Below are 19,012 nucleotides of genomic sequence, written 5' to 3'. Positions count from 1 at the left end.
AGGGCACGGGTTGGAGCAGCCCACTGAGCCTCCCTCTCGCCTGTCCCCATCCCTCCACCTGCTTCAGTGCCCAGCTAGCCCCGCGCCCAGCAAGGAGAGGCCATCCCAGGCCCAGATCCAGACCAGTCCTCCCTGGGGCACGGGCGTCAGGACAGGCTGAGGATGGAGTGGGCTTTGCTGAAGGAAAGGGGATAGAGCTTTGGGCCCAATTTCCCCATCTTCCTGACCGCAGTCTTGGGGAGGGGGTGGAACTCTGGAGACCGAGAGCCGTGAGTGCTTCCCCAAGAAGGGCTGACACCCCAGGGCAGTCCTCACCTCGCCCCTCTAGCAGCCCTGGCTGGGAATCAGACCCAGCTTGTCCCCAGGCCCTCAGCCTGGAAGAGTGATGGAGGCCAGGTTCCATGTGTGCACCTTATAGATGTGAAGCAGGGCTTGAGGAGCAAAGGAGGTGCAGGCAAAAGAAAGAAGGGTGGAATCCATGGCTAGGAAGGGGCTGAAGGCCCTTTTGGGTTGGAGGTGGGGGTGGTCCTATGGTCTTTCTCTCCTTTCCACGCTGTAGCAGGAGGCCGAGTCTGTACTAGCCCAGCAGGACAACTGGAGTACTGGGGGCCAAGCGAGCCGCGCTGGGAAGGTGAGCTGCATGGGACGGTGTGTGTCTGCATGGAAAGCTGTGCTGGCCCCTCCCTGCTGGTGCTACCTCCCCCTTCTCTTCTGCAGACCAGCAACCCCGACCACAAATCTCCCGAGTCGGACTGGAGTGGCTGGGAAGCTGAGGGCTCGTGGGAGCAGGGTTGGCAGGAGCCAAGTCCGCAGGAGCCACCCCCTGAGGGTACACAGCTGACCAGCGAGTATAACTGGGGTGGACCAGAACCCAGTGACAAAGGCGACCCCTTTGCTGACCTGATGGCGCGTCGGGAGGTTGGCACCCAGGTACTCAACTCCAGTCCAGTGGGAGGGTGCCGACCTGGGAAGGACCTCCACAGGGAGCTGGTCTCCAATTCAGTCCATGCTTCCTTTTTCAGCCAAGACCTGATTCGTGGGGTGATGACAGCTGGGATGGCCTGGAGACCGAGAGCCGTGAGTGCTTCCCCAAGGAGGGCTGACACCCAGGGCAGTCCTCACCTCGCCCCTCTAGCAGGCCTGGCTGGGAATCAGATGCAGCTTGTCCCCAGGCCCTCAGCCTGCCTCCCCTTCCTGTTGCAGGGCAGGTGAAGGCTGAGCTGGCCCGGAAGAAGCGGGAAGAACGTCGGCGGGAGATGGAAGCCAAACGTGCTGAGAAGAAGGCCGCCAAGGGCCCCATGAAGCTGGGGACCCGGAAGCTGGACTGAACTGCTGGTGTGGGTGCTTCCTGGCCACAGGGAACAGCCCCATGGATGTATTTATTGTACAAACCATGCCAGCCCGGCCAGCCCGGCCAGGCACATCTCACATGTACATAATCAGAGCCACAATAAATTCTATTTCACACCCCTGTGCTGGGCTCCGTCTCTAGCCCCTCCGAGGAGGCTGGGGTCTGGCACTGCCCTGCAGAGTCCATGCCTACCTCGGAGGTGAATATACAATTTGCTTCAAAAGCCAAGAATAAAGAGGCAGGATCTGATTTATCAGTTTCTAGGAAACACCCTCTGGGAGGAAGGCCGACAGCGCCCCGAGACACAACATCTACCTGTAAACCAGGTGGAGCCAGATGGGCACCCTTGGGACAGGGGGCTCTGGAAGGGGTCTACAGGCCTGGCGGGTCCCTGGGTCCGACCCTGAGTCGGGGCAGAAGCTAGAGGCTGAGCTCGCCCCAGTGTCGGGCAGAAACTGCTTGGTGATCGCGGAGGTCCCGGTTGAACGTGGTGTCAGCGGCGACGCTGGGGACGCTGGGACACGCAGGCCCCGTGCGGGCGGATGCGCGAGTAGCCAGGTTTGCAGACACAGCGGAAGGAACCGCTCGTGTTTACGCAGCGCTCGCTCTTGCACAGCAGACCGCGCTGGTTCAACTCTCGGCACTCGTCGATGTCTGGAGGTGGGGTGACAGGTGTGGACTTTGCGAGGGGACCGGAACTGCACAGCCCCTGAGCTTCTGGTCCAGGCAGGATCACACATGGCCCCGCCCCGCCCGCCCCGCCCCCAGCCTCTGGCCCCGCCCCCTCCGCCCGGCTCACCCACGCAGCGCGCTCTGGAGGCGTCAAGCTGGAAGCCACCCGGACACTCGCACACGGCGCCGCCCGGCCGCAGCACGCAGCGACCGCTCACGCAGCGACACTCGTCCGAATCCTCCTCTGAACTGTCCTCTTCTGCACCAGCCAGCAGAACACAGACGTCAACACCGCCCCCAGTGAAGGCCTTGACTCCCGCCCCGTCCCCTCCCTACACTCACCGCGCGGTGGCTTCCCCAGCAGAAGGGGGCTCGCATCCCAGAAGGAATTGCTCTCACTCTGCGATGTCGGGCACTGAGATCCTGGGAGGGGCAGTCAGTGGTCAGCGTGGTCAATGCACCTCAGCTCCTGCCCCCACAACCCCCTGGGCCAACCCTTCCCTGGTCGGCTCACCAGCTCCGCGTGGAGGGCACGGGCGGCATTGGGCACCCCAACCGCGGCCCTGGCGACAGCAACAGTCCTCAAAGGTGAGGGTGGGCCCAGCCAGGGGGCCCGCACACATGCCGTCCTCTCCGCGCTGGGCCCAGCACACGTCCCGCTGCTCCGGGGCACGCTCTGCGGAAGGGGACGTGTCAGGGAGAAGCCCAAAGCAAGGACCACCCACCTGCGCCCCAAAGCTTCACACCGCAGAGGGGCCTTGGAGTCCGTGCCGATGACCCGCGCCCTCACCAGCCGGGCTCTCGGGGAGCTGGCAGTCTCGGCCAAAGGGCCCGGGCACCCAGGGCGGGCGACACTCGCAGCGGTAGGAACCCGGTAGATTGACACAGCGGCCAGGGTGGCAGGCTGCGGGGTCCTGACACTCGTCCACGTCTACGGACAGTGGGGTATGGATGGGGGGAGGTGTCACAGCTCATCCCAGGCCACCGCCTTCCTCCTGTTTCCCCAGCCAGGGGGCCGGGCCTCACCCATCTCCTCGGGGCTCAGACACTGTCGCTGGGCAGGGCTGTACTCGGCCGGGGGCGTGCAGGCGCAGCGGTATCCGCCTCGTGTGTTCTCACACACTCCGTTCCGGCAGTTGGACTCGTCCAAGCACTCGTCCACGTCTGCAGGGAGGAAAACACAGGTGGTAGCAGCCGGCACAGGGTCATGCGTGTCTCCTGGCCGCCTTCCCCTGGCCGCCGGGCCGTCTGCACTCACCCACGCACTCCAGCAGGTTCCCGTCGTAGTAGAAGCCTTGCTTGCAATAGCACTCGTAGCCGGGCTGTGTATTCACGCACTTGCCCTCCTTGCAGATCTCCGCCCCGAACAATATGCACTCGTCGATGTCTGCGGAGTGACACACCGTGAGCGCACAGCAGCCTCTACCTGCGGGGCCACTGCGGCCTGGCAGCCCGGACCGTGAGCCAGGCTGACCACAGGGCAGAGCGCGCTCAGGAAAGGCTTTTCCGGAAGCTCAGAGGGAGTGGTGGGGGCGGGGCTTGGTGGAGGGGCGGGGCTTGTTGGAGGGGCGGGGCAGGTGATGGCGGTGTGGGCGGCGCTTACCGCGGTGGGCTGGGATGCCGTAGTTGACAATATTGTTGTCCTGGGTGTAGCCCTTCCCATCCGGGCAGAGGCTGTGGAACTCAGCTGCGGAATGAGAGCGGAAGGAAGGAAGCAGGATTGAGCAGCACATGCGTGCGTGCCTGCCTGCGCGCTGTCTGCCGTTTCACCTCGGAGCTCTCAGCCTTCCCCCCCCCCCAATCCTTTTCCTAACGAAGAAAGAGGATCTAGGAAGGGAAAGGGCCTGCTGGCTCCTGACCTGAGCTGTAGACTGGGCAGGGATAGATCTCACAGTGGTCTCCCCAGCCAGCCCCCAGCGAGCAGCAGCACTCTTGCTGGGTGACATTGGTGGCCAGCACACTGTCGCAGAACACCGTGTCATCGAAGTTAAGGTAGCACTCCTTCTTGTGGTGGGGCTGCTCCACCTCTGAGGGGAGGAAAGGGCAGCTCAGGGTGCTGATACTGTATTTTCCTGTCCACACGGCCCACCAGCCTCATCCCTCTGCTCCCCCACACTCCCTGCCTCCCCAGAATCACCCAGTGATGGCCACCCTCCATCCTCAAGCCAGGTCTGACCCCACTGGATTCTTCCAGGCAAAAGAAATTTCTCCCTGTTGCCCAAATTCCAGAGGCTGGGACCAGGATGCATCTCTGAACCCCAGCTGCAGCTCAGGGGAGTCATCTGGTCAGAAGAGGGACCTGGGAGGCACTCACCCTCACAGCCGTGCTGGTCCTGGGTGGGCGTGAAGCCCTCATCACAGACGCAGACATAGGAGCCCTGCAGGTTCTCACAGGCCCCATGGGGAAGGCACAGGCCCGGGTCCTGGCTGCACTCATCTATGTCTTCAGGGAGTGAGGGGGACAGGAAGAGCTGCTCAGGGGGAAACCAGCCCCTTCCCCTGGGGGTGTGCCTCAAGGGCCTCACACAAGTTCAGAACCTGAATTTCCACGTTGATTTCCAAGTACACACAACAGCAAGCCCTCTCCTGTCGGTCTGCATGTGGGTGGATGTGTGAACATAGGCAGACTTTACGAATCCTGAAGTGAATTTGCAACTATTGTGAGCAGGTGGTCAGTCCCACTGACAACAGAATGAAGTCCTAACTCTCAGGCCAGCATTTGAGAACTTTTCATTTTGGTCTCCCACTATCTTTAAGTCCCATCACCCTTTAAACCACCAACACCTCTACTCTGTGTTTAGGGTACAGGGGTCTACTCTCTCCTGAAAACACAACTAGCTCCTTCCAGATCTCTGTGCTTTGCAAATACTGGTCTTTGGGGCTGGACTACCCTCCCAGGGTTCTCTCTCTGCTGAGAAGAGAGAGGGAACGTAGTTATGCTTTAGGGTGTCTTATTTACGCTTCAGGTTCTGATTCAACTGTCAGCACTCCGTTGCAATTAATCACTAGTTCAGACCACTTTTGGCACCCAGCACCCTGAACTGTAAGAATCAGTTTACACGTCAGCCTCCCCGAGCTGGGAGCCCTGGGCCATTGCTCAATAAATAGCAGGTTCTCAGTAAACTCTTGTTGGATGAATACATGTCAAGGTGATTTGACACATAGTAGGCACCACGTAATGACTGTCATTGCTACTGTTATTCTAAGTAAAAGAGTGGAAGGATGCCTGAGTGGATGGATAGACGAAAAGACAGACAGATCAACAGTGTGTCTAGGAGATTACTGCTCCCTGCCATTCCTCCTCAGCTCACACCCAATCCCCCCATACCTTGACACTTCCTGCCGCCTACCAGCCGGTGCCCCTGGGGACAGAGACATCGGTAGGAGCCATTGGTGTTGATGCAATCACCCCCAATGCAGGCTGCAGGGAAGTCACACTCATCAATGTCTGTAGAGGATCAAAGAGGTGGAGAATCTCAGGGGCTGCCTCCTCACACAGCCTGAGGCAGACCCCAGCTGTGGCCCACACTCCATGTCCCATCCTGAATGAGGATGGGGCCAGGCCAGGGAATGGTTGGCTTGTTTACAGGTAGCTCCTGGACTTGGGGCCTGGGCAGTGGAGGTTCTGGGGGAGGGAGGAACAAGCCAGCCCCCCAGCTGTAGGCGCCCCTTACCCTCACAGCGGCTCCTGTCCCTTGACAGATGATAGCCAGAGAGACACTGACACTGAAAGGAGCCTGGCGTGTTGGTACAGATGCCATTGTCACACACGTCCCCGGCCTCACACTCATTCACATCTGCAGGGCATGAGGGGGGGGCGGGGTTAGAGGGTCAGGATGGAGGCAGTGTCACAGGCCTCTACTATCCTTTCCCACTCCTGCCCTTGGCCTGGAGATAAGAGTTGAGGCCAGCAGAGCTGCCAGGGACCCTGGCCCTGTCTGATTCCAAAAAGCGTGGGCCTTCCTCTCCTTCGCTCATCCTCACCAAACAAGAGGCATCTTTCTGCATGCCCTCTTCCCATACTGCCCTGGCCTTCCTCTCATTTCCGCTCTTATCCTTCCTCCACCTGCATGGCTCCCTTTCTTCCCATGTCAGTAATGCTTCCTGTATGTCTGTCCTCACAGTAAGTTAGGGAACCTGGCTCCCCCCTGGGAACATGCTTCTCCACAGTCCTCTCTGGTAGAAGATGATGTTGCCCACACCCCAGACTCCTTCCAGCCATGGAGGTGCCCCTGGCCCCATGCCAGCCTCCATTCTCTGTTCTATGGCCATCAGCACCCACCTTCCTAGTCCCTCTCCCTCTGTCTTCCTCCTCATCCTAGATTAAGCTTTCAGCATCCATGTGGACAGCCAGGCCCAGCCTCTGACCTTGACCCCTCAGTTTGTAACCACCTCAAAGGCAGCCGCTCATTCTTGGGACAAGGGGCTGGGATCGGCCCCACCTTGGGCATGTCTCAGAGGCTGCTTCCTTCCCACAGCCTCGGCCGTTCCAGGTCTCCTACACACCCTCCCAGGGGCCCATGGCCACTTCTCCTCTCTTCACTGGTCTGGCAAAGACAGAGCCACGGCCTGCCCCTCCGCCTCCGGATCTGAGCGCTGAGTGGGGCCCGAGCCAGCCACCAAGCTGAGCACACCGGGCCATGGCCCCTCCCCCTGGCCGGTCCCGTGTGGCTATGGCCACCCTCTCCCCTCCTCTCCAGCCTTAACTTCTGGAAAGCCCTGAGGGCAGTTCCAAACCTTGACTGTTCCCAGTCCCCTACTCAACTCTGGCCCTTCACGTTTACTTGGGGGAATGAAGGGTGATTTCGAACCTCCTGAAAATCATTATCTCCATCCATTCCTTCTTGCTCCCATTAGAGCAAGAGATGGTCCTCCTACCCATGGCTCCTCTCCCAGCTGCCCCTGTTGTCCCGTGGCCCACCTTCCTGGCATCTCCTCTTCAGCCTACAGCCCTGTACCCCACCCAGCGACCCCAGCTCCTGCTCTTCCTCGGTGCCACCTGCATCTCCTGACTCCCATCATGGCACAGAGGCCTTCTGCCAAAGCCACCAGGGACCTTATTATGTCACCAGTCAGTAAGTTCACAAGAACCTCTCTTGCATTTAGCTCCTCCTCCTCTCCCTGGAAGCCTCCCTTACCCAGCTTCTCAGCTGTGCTCCTGGGCCATCCCACCACCCCTTCTCCCCCATTTCCCGCTCCTATTCCCGTGCCTGCCAGCGATGCGGCAGTGCCCCAAGGCTCTGCCAAGCTCCCCTCACGGGACCCACCCTCCTTGGCTGAGCATGCACACCCTAAAGTCCCACAGCCCCCAGTTCCGGGTGGGTGTGTCTGGCCCAAGGCTTCTAATCCGTATGGCCCACCCGCTGCTGGCATCTCCAGCTGAGAGGCCCACAGGGACCACCCACTCAACTTGTCCAACATGAAATTTAGTGTTTTCCTTCTCAAACATGCCCCACTCCCGGGGACCCTCTCCCAGTGAGAAGCACCACCCACTGAGTCACCCCAACTAAAATCTGGAGGGCCCCTCCCTCCCTTCTCTCCCTCCCCTGGACATCCAGTTAACCTTTCTCTAATATCACACCATCTCATGACCATCCGGTGGCACCACTCTCCTCACATCCACCAGCATCTCTGTGCTGAGTCTTTCCAGCAGCCCAGCCACTCTCCACACTTGGCGTCAGGGAACTTTCTAAAGCAACCAGTGAATCTTGCCATTCTTCCCCTTAAATGCTTCAGGTGCCTCTCACCCTCAGGATGAGACTCAACCTCAGGGGGGTGGGGTGCAAGGGATGGGGACCTGCTCCTCACCAGCCAGCCTCAGCCCCTTCCCCTGCTTGTACCTTACAGCTCCCGGCACACTCTGCCCCATTTTTCACCTCTGAGGCCCTCTGCCTGGCGTGCTTTCCCTCTCACCCTCCTTTATTGGCTAATTCCTAGTGATCTTTTAAGACAAGTCAGGCCTCCCCTCCTCCCAGCCCCGCTGCTGTTTCCCAAGAGCACCCAAACTCCTTCCAGGCCCACAGCCCTGTGCTCTACTGTCTGCGTCTCATGTCCTCAAACGGCCTCTTGGGGCATAAGAAACATTAGTGCAACGGGGGCTATTCATTATCCCTCCATTCTTTTATCTTTTTTCTTCTAATTTAAGGAACGTGTTTTGCAAATGCAGCTCCTAAGACCCTCCCTGCGTGGAAATTCTGGTGGCCCTTCCACGGCCAGGTTCTCCGAGGAAACGAGTGAACAGATCAGTGAACGGAGGGGTGAATTTGTTCCCTCCGGCCCACCCGTCTGAGACCCAGTGACCCAGTCCCCGCCTTCGGCGCGTGAGTGGGTGGCAGGAGGCGTTGCGGGCGGGGCTGTAGCTCACCCAGGCAGCTGCGGCCGTCAGGGGCGGGCGCGTAGCCCTGGGCGCACGTGCAGCGGAAGGAGCCCGGGAGGTTCTCGCACCAGCCGGGCGAGCAGGGGCTGCCCTCGGCGCATTCGTTCACGTCTGCGGCAAAGAAGGCTTGTCTCGGATTCCGCCCCACGGCTCGGTGCATCGTGCGGGCCTGGGGTCCCCTCCGCGGGGGATGGGGGTGGGGACCATCGAATCCCGGGAGGCCCCGCCCTGGAGGAGACTCTCACCGCCACGAGCCCCACCCCCGCCCCATGTGGAGCCAACGCGGACCCTCGTGGGAGCAACTCCGAGACGGCCCCCGCACAATTGCCTCCGAAGCCCCGCCCTCTCCGTAAAAGGCGGCCCCGATCCCGCCCTCACCGCGGCAGGCCCCGCCCCCCTGGCTGCGGTAGCCCGGCTGACAGGCGATGCACTTGAAGCTCCCGGGTTTGTTCTCGCATTTGCCGTCGGGGCAGGAGCTGGGATCTCGGCACTCGTCGATGTCTGCGCGGAAGAGAGGAGGGCGCCGTCTGGGAACAACCTGGCCGCTGGCGCTCGGAGTTTCAGCAGGGCCTCCTCCGTCCGTCACACAAGGCGAACCGGCCCCTCCGGCTCCCGGACCCCGACCTCAGAGAGGCTCCCACCCCAGGGCGAGGGACAGCTGAGGACCCCGCTCGGTCTGACGGCGTCTCCCCACCTTCGCACACAGGCGGTCGGGAGGCTTTGAGCCGGTAGCCAGGGTAGCAGTTGCACTTGTAGTGACCCGGGAAGTTGATGCAGAAGCCGCCGTCGCCGCACAGGTGGGGCTTGGCGCACTCGTTCAGGTCTGCGCGGAAGGAAGGGGGCGCAGCTGAGTGCACGGGCGGGGCGGTGTCGGGAGGAGGGCCCCCCTGCACGCCGCCCCCGCCCGCCTTGCTCACCCACGCACGAGCGCCCCCCGGCGCCCACGTGCAGGCGGTAGCCGCGGTTGCAGTGGCAGTTGTAGGAGCCGCCGGTGTTCATGCAGATGCCCCGGCCGGTGCCGCACGGCTCCGACTCGCACTCGTTCACGTCTGAGAAGGGCGGAGAGACGTCAAGGCCATGTCGGGAGCCAGGGCCGTCGGCGGCCACCCGCCCGCCCCGCTCACCCACGCAGTAGTGGTGCTGCGGGTGCGCCCGGTAGCCCGGGTTGCAATGGCAGGAGTAGCCGGAGGGGCCCTGGATGCACTCCCCGTGGCCGCAGATGTTCTGGTTCAGCCGGCACTCGTCGGTCTCTGCGGGCGGGAGGGGAGGAGCTCTCACTTTCTGCCGCGTCCCTGGTGGGGACCACGATACCCGCCCCTCCCCCCCAATTCCTAATGATTGGGAAACCTGAGCCTGATCACACCGTGACCTCGGATCCCCGCACACCCACACTCCAAGTCTTAGGATTTCCTACACCTCCTTCCCAGATAACCCCAAACCACGACCCCAGCCCCCTGACATCCCTATCTCCTCAACTCAGAACCTTTGATATTCTGTCCCCACTCACTGTACCCTGACCCCAGTGACCTCAATATTTTAAACCCTGCAGCCCAGTCACACCAATATCCTCCAGCCCAGTGGCCCTCACCCCCCATTGCCTCAGGGACCTTAGCCCCCCACTGGTTGATTTCCTCCCCCTCCCTAGGCAGGCAGGCTGGGGTTCCTGGGAATTGTGGCCTGCCCCAGGGTTGTGCCTAAGTGTAGATCCAGGAACCCCTCTCACCCTCTTTGTCACCAGTCCCAGGACTTCCCACCTCCTACCTCCTCCTCCTCCTTTTGGTCCTACCCCTGACACTCTTCCCCTCACCCATCTCCACGCAGCCCAGGCCTTGATGCTGAACCCTGCCCCACCCCAAACACACCTGGCCAGCGGGCTCTTGCAGGCCGTGCCTCTCCTAAGCGTTCTTAGCATCCCCTCCTCTGAGGACCCTCCCGGGTGCCTCTTCCTCACAGTCCCACGGCTGTCACTGGGTTGTCCTAGTCAGTGCAGGCCTCCAGGGCATCCATCATCTACACAAGCCCTCACCCAGGAGCAAATCTAGCCTCCAGGTTTCAATCAGGCTGACAGCTCCCTTGTGGCTTTGGAATCCACAAAAACATGGGCTTGAATCTAGCTCAGCTGTGTGACCTGGGGCAAGTTACTGAACCTCTCTGAGCCTCAGCTTTCTCATTGGAAAATTAGGCCTACAGTGCCCACCTCACAGAGTATGAGAGGCTAGAGCAGTGGTCGGCAAACTCATCAGTCAACAGAGCCAAATATCAACAGTACAACGATTGAAATTTCTTTTGAGAGCCACATTTTTTAAACTTAAACTTCTTCTTACGCCACTTCTTCAAAATAGACTCGCCCAGGCCGTGGTATTTTGTGGAAGAGCCACACTCAAGGGGCCAAAGAGCCGCATGTGGCTCGCGAGCCGCAGTTTGCCGACCACGGGGCTAGAGGGTGTTTAGCATGTAGAACTCTTCAGTCAGTGCCCAGCCCAGGGCGATTGCTCAGCCATAGCTAGCAATTACGATGCCCAAAGCCCTGCAGACACTTCCCACAGCCTTTGGGATCAAACCCAAGCCTCTTAGCAAGGCTCCATGTAGCGGCCCTGCTCTGCTTCAGAAACACGGGTCTGTGTGTGGTTTCTTCCCCTTCCACCAGTGTCATGTTTCCATTGGCTTTGCCCAGACTTAACTTCACTTGGAATGTTTTTTCACCAGCCTTCTCCTCTTTCGTTTCCAACAATCTTTAAAGCCCTGCTCAGAAAGTCTTCTCTCGTTGCCACTCTACATATTATCACAACCCCCAGATTTCCTTTCTTCTTCTCTGGTTTATTTTTTTTTCCATAGCATTTATGAGATAGACTAGGTTTGTATTCATTAATCTGTTTGTTGTCTGCCTACCCTAGTTAGTAGGTGCTTAGTAAATATCTGTTGACTGAAGGAATAAAGGCTTTCAGACTGGGTTGGTCACCATAATACCCAGATCATTTGATGGCAGAGTGGGGTCTCTGCTGCACACGGAGGGGGTCCCCATGGCCTGGTGCCCAGTAAGCCCCAGATAAGTGTTATAGCTCCACATGGACCCGAGGGAGGGCGGAACAGAGGTAAACTAAGCTAGGGGCAGGGCTTACCCAGGGCATGGACTACCAGCCGTGGGCAAACTACGGCCCGCGGGCCGGATCCGGCTGTTCTATCCAGTTCTCTTGCTCTCCCCTCCGCTCCTTTACTTTGAATTTATATTAGTTCACACAAACACTCCATCCATGCTTTTGTTCCAGCCCTCCGGTCCAGTTTAAGAACCCATTGTGGCCCTCGAGTCAAAAAGTTTGCCCACCCCTGGTAGGCGGACGGGTCTTACCTGTGACCTGAGTAGGGGCGATCTCTAATGGGGGCAAGTCGGGCAGGAACCAGCGCACGGTGGAGGGCGAGGGCCGGGAGATGAGCTCTGGGGGCAGCGACACACAGCCATCAGAGGGGAGGAGGTGGGAGAGTGGCCCCCCTCTCCACAGGCCATCAGCTGGAAACGTCACACCCAGCCTCACCGCCCCCTGGTGCCTAGGCTGTGGCCTTCCCCCAGCAGTGACAGCCCTTGAGGACTGGCCCCGCAGTGCCCATCTCACCAGGGTAGGGCCTGGCAGGAGATGTGGTGGCGGTCGGGTGGCTCTGCTGTGCGGACTGCTCCTCGATCCCTGGCTGCAGGTGACAGCAGCATGAGCCCGCTGTGTGTTCTTCGCCTCCCTGTCCCTCCCGCCTAGGTTCTCATACTCACTGAGTCTGTGCTCACCCCTAAAAGGGAAGAAGATGGGGCCATTAAGTGCTGGGCTGGGAGAAGGGAGTCAAGTCTGGGGTCAGCAGTCGGGTATTTGTAGTTACGGCTCTAAGAGTTCAACAATCGTGTCTCTGGGTTAAGTGTCAAGGGTTAGATCCTGGGGTCATGGAGTGCTTGCAGCACAGGTCAGGGGAACAGAGAGGGAGAGTGATTGGTTGGTCAAGGTCCTTGGGGTATAGAATAAGGTTTAGGAGGTTATAGCTAGGGTCAGGTCCCTAGGTCAGGGGTCAAAAGGTCAGATCTAGGGTCAGCATTTGGGCTGAATCAATGGCCTGGTCTGGAAATCAAAGGGGTTCTGGGGTTAGAGGATTAGATCTGGAGGGCAATGGATGGTCAGGTCCTGTCGATCGGGGGTTAAGACCCGGATTACAATCTTGCTTAGGGTGAGAAGGTCAGCTCTGGAGGTCAGTAGTTAGGACAGGGATTCAGTGTTGGAAGTTACACTGTGAGGTCATGTCCATGGATCAGGAGTCAAGGGGTCAGGTCTAGGGATTCAGTGTCTGTCAGAGAATAGAAAGGGTCAAGCCAAACCTCTCTCTTCCTCTGCGTTCTCGGGTGGTGGCCCCCGGCTGGGGCTCTCAGGCAGCTGCTGGGGCTTGGGTGGCCCGTCGGGGTGCAGGAAAAGGGAGAAGTCGCTTTCGCCCTGAATGGTGAGTGTCTGGTGGGAAGTGAGGATGTGGTAGCCCTTTCCAGCTGGACAGATCTCCTTGAAGGCAGCTGTGGCCAGAGCAAAGGGCAGAGAAGTGAGTATTTCCTGGACAGGCACACAGCTAGGCAGCCCCCTAGCCCCAGACGCCCCAGGCTCACCAGTGCCATCAGCTGGGCAGCGCTGGCACCTCGCCCCCCAGGCCTTGCCGACACTGCAGCAGCAGAGCTGGCGGGTGAGGCGCGTGTTCAGCGGGTGCTGGCACTGGTGCTCAGGGCTCACCAGGCGGAAACACAGGCTCTTCTCCTCTGGCTTGTCTACTGCAGGGGCGAGTGATGGGCATGGGCATCTGGGCCTGAACACTGCCCACATCCCTCCTCCCAGCCGCTCCAGACCTTGCCTCTCCTGCCAGCTTGATCCTCATGTGGCCCCTGACCCCATTTGACTCTGAATATACGTGACCCCTGGACCTGTTACTCTGACCTCATGTGACTCCTGAAACCTCTGTGACTACTGCTGAACCCACTGACCCAATTCTAGCTGCTCTAGACTTAATCCCTCCTATTCAAGTCCATGATCTCATATGACCCTGACTCCACATAGTCCCTGACCCCATGTGACCTCTAACCCCAGATCTCAGATGATTCTTAGCCACTTCTCTGTGCCTTGTTTCTCCAATTCAACTTTTGATTCCATTCTGACCTCTGACCCTGCTGCTTGTAGCCTTACCCCTGTAGCCCATGCCTTGTGACCTCCCAGGAACCCAAGCCCCCAGTCTCACCAATGCACTGGGTGCGGGAGGGGCCCAAGCTATGGCCCGGTGGGCAGACGCAGCGATAGGAGCCAGGGTTGTTGAGGCAGTCACCATGGCGACATATGCCCGGCATTGCACACTCATTGATGTCTGTGGTAAGTGGGAGTTTGGTCCCTCTAGTCTGGGGCCATAGGGTGACAGCAAGCTGCTCCAAGAACCTCAAGGTCCTGCCCCAGCCCCACCTCCTCCCTCCAACACCTTGGGACCTCCCCCAGGGACAACTGGCCTGCCCCTCCAGCCCACAGAATCTCCTGGCCGGCCCTACCCTGGCAGTGGGTGCTGTTGAGTCTCTTGTAGCCCTGGGGGCAGTCAGCGCCCACTTCCCCACGCACAGGCCCTGGCTTCTGCACCCCTGTGTCTGCAGAGAGAGGAGAGTGTGGCTGGGGAGGGCACTGAGGGCCTGCTGGGAGGGAGGGGGGAGGGCAGAGGAATTGGATGGGTGGTGTGACAAAAGCTGCGGGGGAGGGGGGGGGCTAGGAGGAGTGTGTGTGGGCCCCAGGCCTGCGCCCAGCACTCACACTGCAGCTGGGGGCACTTGTGGCACTTGTTCTGGCCCCAGGCGGTACCGATGCTCCCGCAGCAGTCCTCCTGCTTGGTGAGGCCTGGGAGGGGATTGCTGCCACACTAGGGGGGGAGTAGGGACGGGGTCACAGGGCGCCTAGCCCCACCCACCCTCCCTCCTGAGGCTCTTTTCCTCCCTCCTCACCCCGCAGACCCCCCAGTTTTGAGCAATCCCCTTGGGTTGAGTCAGGGCAGCCTGAGAGACCGCAGAGACTCACGAGCTGCTTGGGCAGCGTGTCCTGGAAGCAGCGGCCTAGGGGCTTCTGGGTGGGTGGCCGGGGGTGCTGGGGCTTGGGGTGCGGCAGCAGGTGCTGGGAGGGGCCTGGGCCCTCAGCATTCAGCCCCTCGATGCGGTGAACTTGGACGGAGGCCTCAGGCGGGTGGTGGACACGCACGTTCACCACGGGGGGCGGGGCCTGCACTGGGGGCGGGGCACAGTGGCCTCAGGACTGCCCCGCACAGACCTCGGTGGGCAGCCAGGAGCCCCTCCAGGCTAGCCTCTGCCGGCCCGCCACCCTAGAGCCCGCCCACTCAGGCCTCCCGGGTCTGCCTGTGATCGGTACCTTCTGCAGAGATCTGTCCCGGCCCTAGGGGCACCAGGAAGGCCGCATGCTGGGCAGGGGGCCCCTCCCCGGGCCCGGGCGGGTCAGCGATCACCTGGACTGCGTAGATGGCGTGCTTGCTGGCCACAGACTCGCTCTCTGGAGCCAGGGGTGGCAGCACGCCTGTGGACAGGGCTCCGGCCCTGCCCAGGCCAGGGCCTGAGCCGCCCGTGCCTCCGCCAGCTCCCCCGGCAGGCACCTGGCAGAAGCGACCCGTGAAGTCCGGAGGGCACAGGCACTGGTTTCGGGAGGAGCACTGGCCGCCGTTCATGCAGGGCAGAGGGCACACCACTGGGGAGGGAGATGGGTCAGGGCTCCGTCAGCCCCACCCCAGCCCCCAGCCCCCAGGCCCAGTCCCTCACCCACATCCTGTCTCCCCCTCATTCCTACTTCCTTGCCACCCACTGGCTCTGTCCTCCTTGAGAACCCACATCCATGGTTTTTGTAACACATCATAAACACACAGAACTGCTCTCTGGGTTCCCCAAATCCTAGCTAGGAGGCCATGTGCCCGCTATGCGGCCCTAAGAACTTACGTCCTCTCCCTCTGCCTGTGTGCTCATCTGTAGGCATGTGTGTCTATTAAATTAGGTGATGCCTGTACAAATGCTTAGCACAGCCATAGCTGGTCTGGCTCAGTGGATAGAGCGTCAGCCTTTGGACTGAAGGGTCCCCGGCTCGATTCCTTCAAGGGCATATGCTCAGGTTGTGGGCTCAATCCCAGTAGGGGGCGTGCAGGAGGCAGCCAATCAATGATTCTTTTTTTTTTTTTTTTAAATATATTTTTATTGATTTCAGAGAGGAAGGGAGAGGGAGAGAGAGAGAGAATCATGGATCAGCTGCCTCCTGCACGCCCCACACCAGGGATCAAGCCTGCAACCCGGACATGTGCCCTTGACCGGAATCGAACCCGGGACCCTTCAGTCCGCAGGCCGACGCTCTACCCATTGAGCAAGACCAGCCAGGGCCCAATCAATAATTCTTATCATTGATGTTTCTATCTCTCCCTCTCCCTTCCTTTCTGAAATCAATAAAAAAATTATTATTATTTTAATGCTTAGCACAGTGCCTGACACCGGGTACTTAGCAAGTAGTAGCAAATGGTGATGGAACAGTCTTCTCCTCTTCTGGCTTTCCTCTGCCTTTCCTGGAATACCATCTCTACCTGGACTTCCTCTTCTACAGTCTCCCTTTGACTCAGGCCTCAGCCCGCTCTGGGCTCTGCCTGTCCCTCTCCCTCCCTCTGCCTTGCCATCCCAGGGCTCACACTTCACCACTGCCAACAATGCCCACATCTGTAGCTACAGCTCCCTGGGGCTTCTCTTGGGCACCTCCACCCCAGGGGACACTGTCAGAAATCATCATCCTGACAGCCCACCTCTTCTGACCTTAGACCACCAGGAATCCCTGCCTGCCCTGGTCACTCATAGCCGAGCCTGGACGCCCATCTCTCCTGCTCCCACCCGCGCAGTTCTGGCCTCTGCACAGCCTCACAAGTCCATCTCCCGTCCTCCCCATGCCCTCTGCCTCTCCCTTGCTTTGAGCCTTGCCACGGACTCCTTGGATCCCTGCTTCTCTCCTTCCTGTTCACATCCAACACCCCTCTCCTACCCCTCCCCCACCTCAAGCAAAGCCCTTGCATAGTCACACCCCTGCTCAAGGCTGGCTTCCTTGCTGGGACATTTAAGGCTCTCCATGACCCAGAACGAACTCTCCTTCAGCCCATCCCCTCTGCATTTTCCGTGTGTACCCACCCCATTCCGCAGAACTCACTCCCACTACAAAGAAGCCACATCCTCTGCCTGCAGGGACTTATTCATGCTATTCCCTCCACTTCAGAGCCTGTCCCCCATCTCTGTACATTCCCATCTTATCCTTCCAGTGTCAGTTTCTCCTCCTCATATCCCAGCCACCCCTGTGCCCTCTCCTGAGTTATCACCCTCTGCTCCAGCTCTGCCTGGCACTTGACTTGGCCATTACAGTCATGTCTGTCTCCCACACAATAAAGGTGCTTTGAAGGGCGGGGCCAGGTCTGCCTCAGCTCTGGGCTCCAGACGAGGTGCAGGGGGAATGGACGGAGTGACTGAGTGAGAGGATGGGACCCCGGTCTCTCTATCACACACATTCACATCCCAACCCGACATCCAGCCTTGGGGCCCTGAGCTCATGCACTGGACCCAGCCCCTCTCCTGCCTGCCCCATGAAGCCCTCACTTTCCACATGGGAAGGTGGGGTGCTGCTCTCCTGGACACCTGAAGGACCTCAGAGGGTCAGCTCACATCCATGGCCATCAGGGCCTGGCCATAGAGCATCCCAGCCCAGCCCATCCTGCCTGGTCTCTTGGGGCCAGGACTTCCAGGGCAGAAGGGGTGTGTCTGGGGCCGGGGGAGGCAGGATCCTCTCCTTCCTGCCTCCCAGTGAGTCACCCATAGCGGTGAGGGTGACCTCCCAGTGACACCCGCCCACTGTGGCCTGGGCACCAAGCCTGGGGGATGTGGGCAGCAGGGATGGAGACAGCAGCTTGGGCAGGATGGCCAGGGGGCCTGGGCGGTCTGGCCCACATACACTCATGCACAGTCATCTTGTCTTACACATAGACGGGTTCTGACACCAACACAGGTTCACATCAACACCCCCACGGTGACTGGAGACACGCACCCAAGAGGCAGCACAAAGAAACATGTACTTAATCACAGTGCGCCACACCAAAGCCAAGTGTGCGCCTGTCTGCCATGTGCACACACACACACACACATGCACACACCTCATGGGAACTGTGAGCCCTATCAGCGAGTGGGTCTGAGTACAGGCCTGTGTAAGAGGGGCTGTTTTGCTAGTGCCATCCTGGGCCCAGCCTAATTACCCTGTCCAGGAGGTAATTACTGCTGGGACACCTCCCTCCGCCTGGCCCGCAGGCCCCGGGGGAGGAGAGCTGAGCCCCAGGCCTGGCCTTTGAAGAGAGATGCTGGGAAGGGGTGGGCTGCAGGTGGAACTGGGGAGTCATGAGGGCTGGCTGGCAGGGAGACCCAGGGCCTCTGAGGCAGAGCTGTGAGAGCGCATGTCCTCCCTAACGGCACAGGTGGGACCCCAGGAAAGGAGGACCAAAGCAGCCCCTACTCCAGCCCGGCAGCCCACTTGTTGGGCCTCAACACCCCTCCCCCTCCCATACTTCCCAGTAACTAAGTCTCTTGGCCCAGCCCTGACCTTAGCTCCTCCCCCCACCCCCCTCGAGAATGCAGGTGCCTACCCCTGGCGGCCTGACTTGAGGCAGTTTTAATGACTTTCCCTGTTTCCTCCAGCAAATCTGCTTCTTGGGGGCGTATTTTCCCTTCTCTGAGGTCTCCTGCCCCCAGCTCACATCCCTCAAAGCCCCCGTGTGCTGACCTGACTCCTCTCAGAACCCAGCACTTTCCTAGAGTCTGTGCCATCCAGGACCCCAGCGTTCCCCCACACCTTACTGGGGCCTCAGCCCCAACCCAGCGCTGCGAAGTCCCCGTAGCCAAGCAGCCCTCCCAACTCTGGCCCCGGCCCCCGGCCCCGGCCTCCCAAGCCCCCTGACGCCCCTGGGGCCCAGGTCCCCAGAGAGCTACTCTCTGCACCCTCGGCCCCAGGGACTATGGCCTCCTCTGCCACGTATCCCGCATGTGTCCGGGTGCCGGCCCTGCCCGCTTCCCCAGCCCATGCCCCCGGGCCCTCACCCACTCGGAAGCCGGAGCCCGTGAGCGTGTCAGTGCTGTGGCCGTTCTCTCCGATGAGCGTCATGTTGGAGCCCTGCTGACAACTGTCCCGACACTGGCCCTTGAGGCAGGTCCGCTTGCAGATCACGGGCGCAAAGACCACCTTGAAGCGCTCGCGGGCCAGCGCCCCGCCCCCGCCGGCGCCCCGCTCTCCCGCCGGCCCCCCCTCGGCCCCGCCGCCGGGGCCCAGCAGCAGCAGCAGGAGCAGCGCCAGCAGCCCCGCCGCCCCCGCCCCCGCCCCGCGCATCTCACGGGCCAAGCCGCCAGCAGCCCCTCGGGGCCCGGGCATCCGGGGCCGCAGGACCCGGGCGGCGCGCCTGGACGGGGGCGATGGTCCCGGCGCCCGAGGCGGGCAGCCAGCCCGGAGCCCGGGGAGAGGGTAGGGAGGAAGCGCGCTGGGAGCGGACGGCAGGCGCGGCGGGGGCCGGGAGATGGA

At 60.5% G+C, this 19,012-nt stretch overlaps 2 protein-coding genes across 5 annotated transcripts in view; one reads left to right on the top strand and one right to left on the bottom strand.

The window, feature by feature from the left end:
- The window catches only part of SCYL1 (SCY1 like pseudokinase 1), a 12,543-nt gene extending 11,076 nt beyond the window's left edge, over positions 1 to 1,467 (top strand). The window contains exons 15-18 of the mRNA XM_080641901.1: positions 560 to 631; positions 718 to 930; positions 1,023 to 1,077; positions 1,204 to 1,467. Coding sequence (XP_080498027.1) covers positions 560 to 631; positions 718 to 930; positions 1,023 to 1,077; positions 1,204 to 1,328 — 465 coding nt within the window. The 3' untranslated portion in view covers positions 1,329 to 1,467. The remainder of the gene's footprint in view (positions 1 to 559; positions 632 to 717; positions 931 to 1,022; positions 1,078 to 1,203) is intronic.
- On the bottom strand, positions 1,274 to 19,012 carry LTBP3 (latent transforming growth factor beta binding protein 3). Of its 4 annotated transcripts, XM_080641897.1 has the most exons (28): positions 18,538 to 19,012; positions 14,801 to 15,130; positions 14,456 to 14,658; positions 14,195 to 14,300; positions 13,942 to 14,034; positions 13,644 to 13,766; positions 13,024 to 13,182; positions 12,748 to 12,933; positions 12,157 to 12,173; positions 12,008 to 12,080; positions 11,746 to 11,832; positions 9,524 to 9,649; positions 9,317 to 9,448; positions 9,094 to 9,222; positions 8,778 to 8,900; positions 8,388 to 8,510; positions 5,698 to 5,820; positions 5,352 to 5,471; positions 4,338 to 4,466; positions 3,883 to 4,050; positions 3,627 to 3,710; positions 3,282 to 3,410; positions 3,050 to 3,187; positions 2,814 to 2,954; positions 2,538 to 2,699; positions 2,366 to 2,446; positions 2,151 to 2,282; positions 1,274 to 2,005 (listed from the first exon to the last, which is right to left on the bottom strand). In XM_080641897.1, exons 1-28 carry the CDS (start codon positions 18,863 to 18,865, stop codon positions 1,845 to 1,847), a joined length of 3,906 nt encoding a protein of 1,301 aa, XP_080498023.1. In that variant the 5' UTR covers positions 18,866 to 19,012; the 3' UTR covers positions 1,274 to 1,844. The 4 variants fall into 4 exon arrangements, with proteins under 4 accessions (XP_080498023.1, XP_080498024.1, XP_080498026.1 ...); XM_080641898.1 differs by lacking the exon at positions 12,157 to 12,173 and having other exon boundaries at positions 12,008 to 12,081; positions 12,747 to 12,933; XM_080641900.1 differs by lacking the exon at positions 2,814 to 2,954.

The sequence above is a fragment of the Plecotus auritus genome (assembly GCF_963455305.1).
Source record: "Plecotus auritus genome assembly, chromosome: 9".
NCBI lineage: Eukaryota > Metazoa > Chordata > Mammalia > Chiroptera > Vespertilionidae > Plecotus > Plecotus auritus.
The sequence above is the reverse complement of the archived record's forward strand: the minus strand, read 5'-3'. Positions and strand labels throughout refer to the sequence as shown.

Coding starts and splice junctions, on each gene's coding strand:
- LTBP3 (XM_080641897.1), bottom strand. CDS start 18,865: ATGCCCGGGCCCCGAGGGGCTGCTGGCGGCTTGGCCCGTGAGATGCGC. Junction 14,301..14,455: donor ACACGCTGCCCAAGCAGCTC/GTGAGTCTCTGC, acceptor CTCCCCCCCTAG/TGTGGCAGCAATCCCCTCCC. Junction 9,449..9,523: donor GCAGCACCACTACTGCGTGG/GTGAGCGGGGCG, acceptor CGCCCTTCTCAG/ACGTGAACGAGTGCGAGTCG.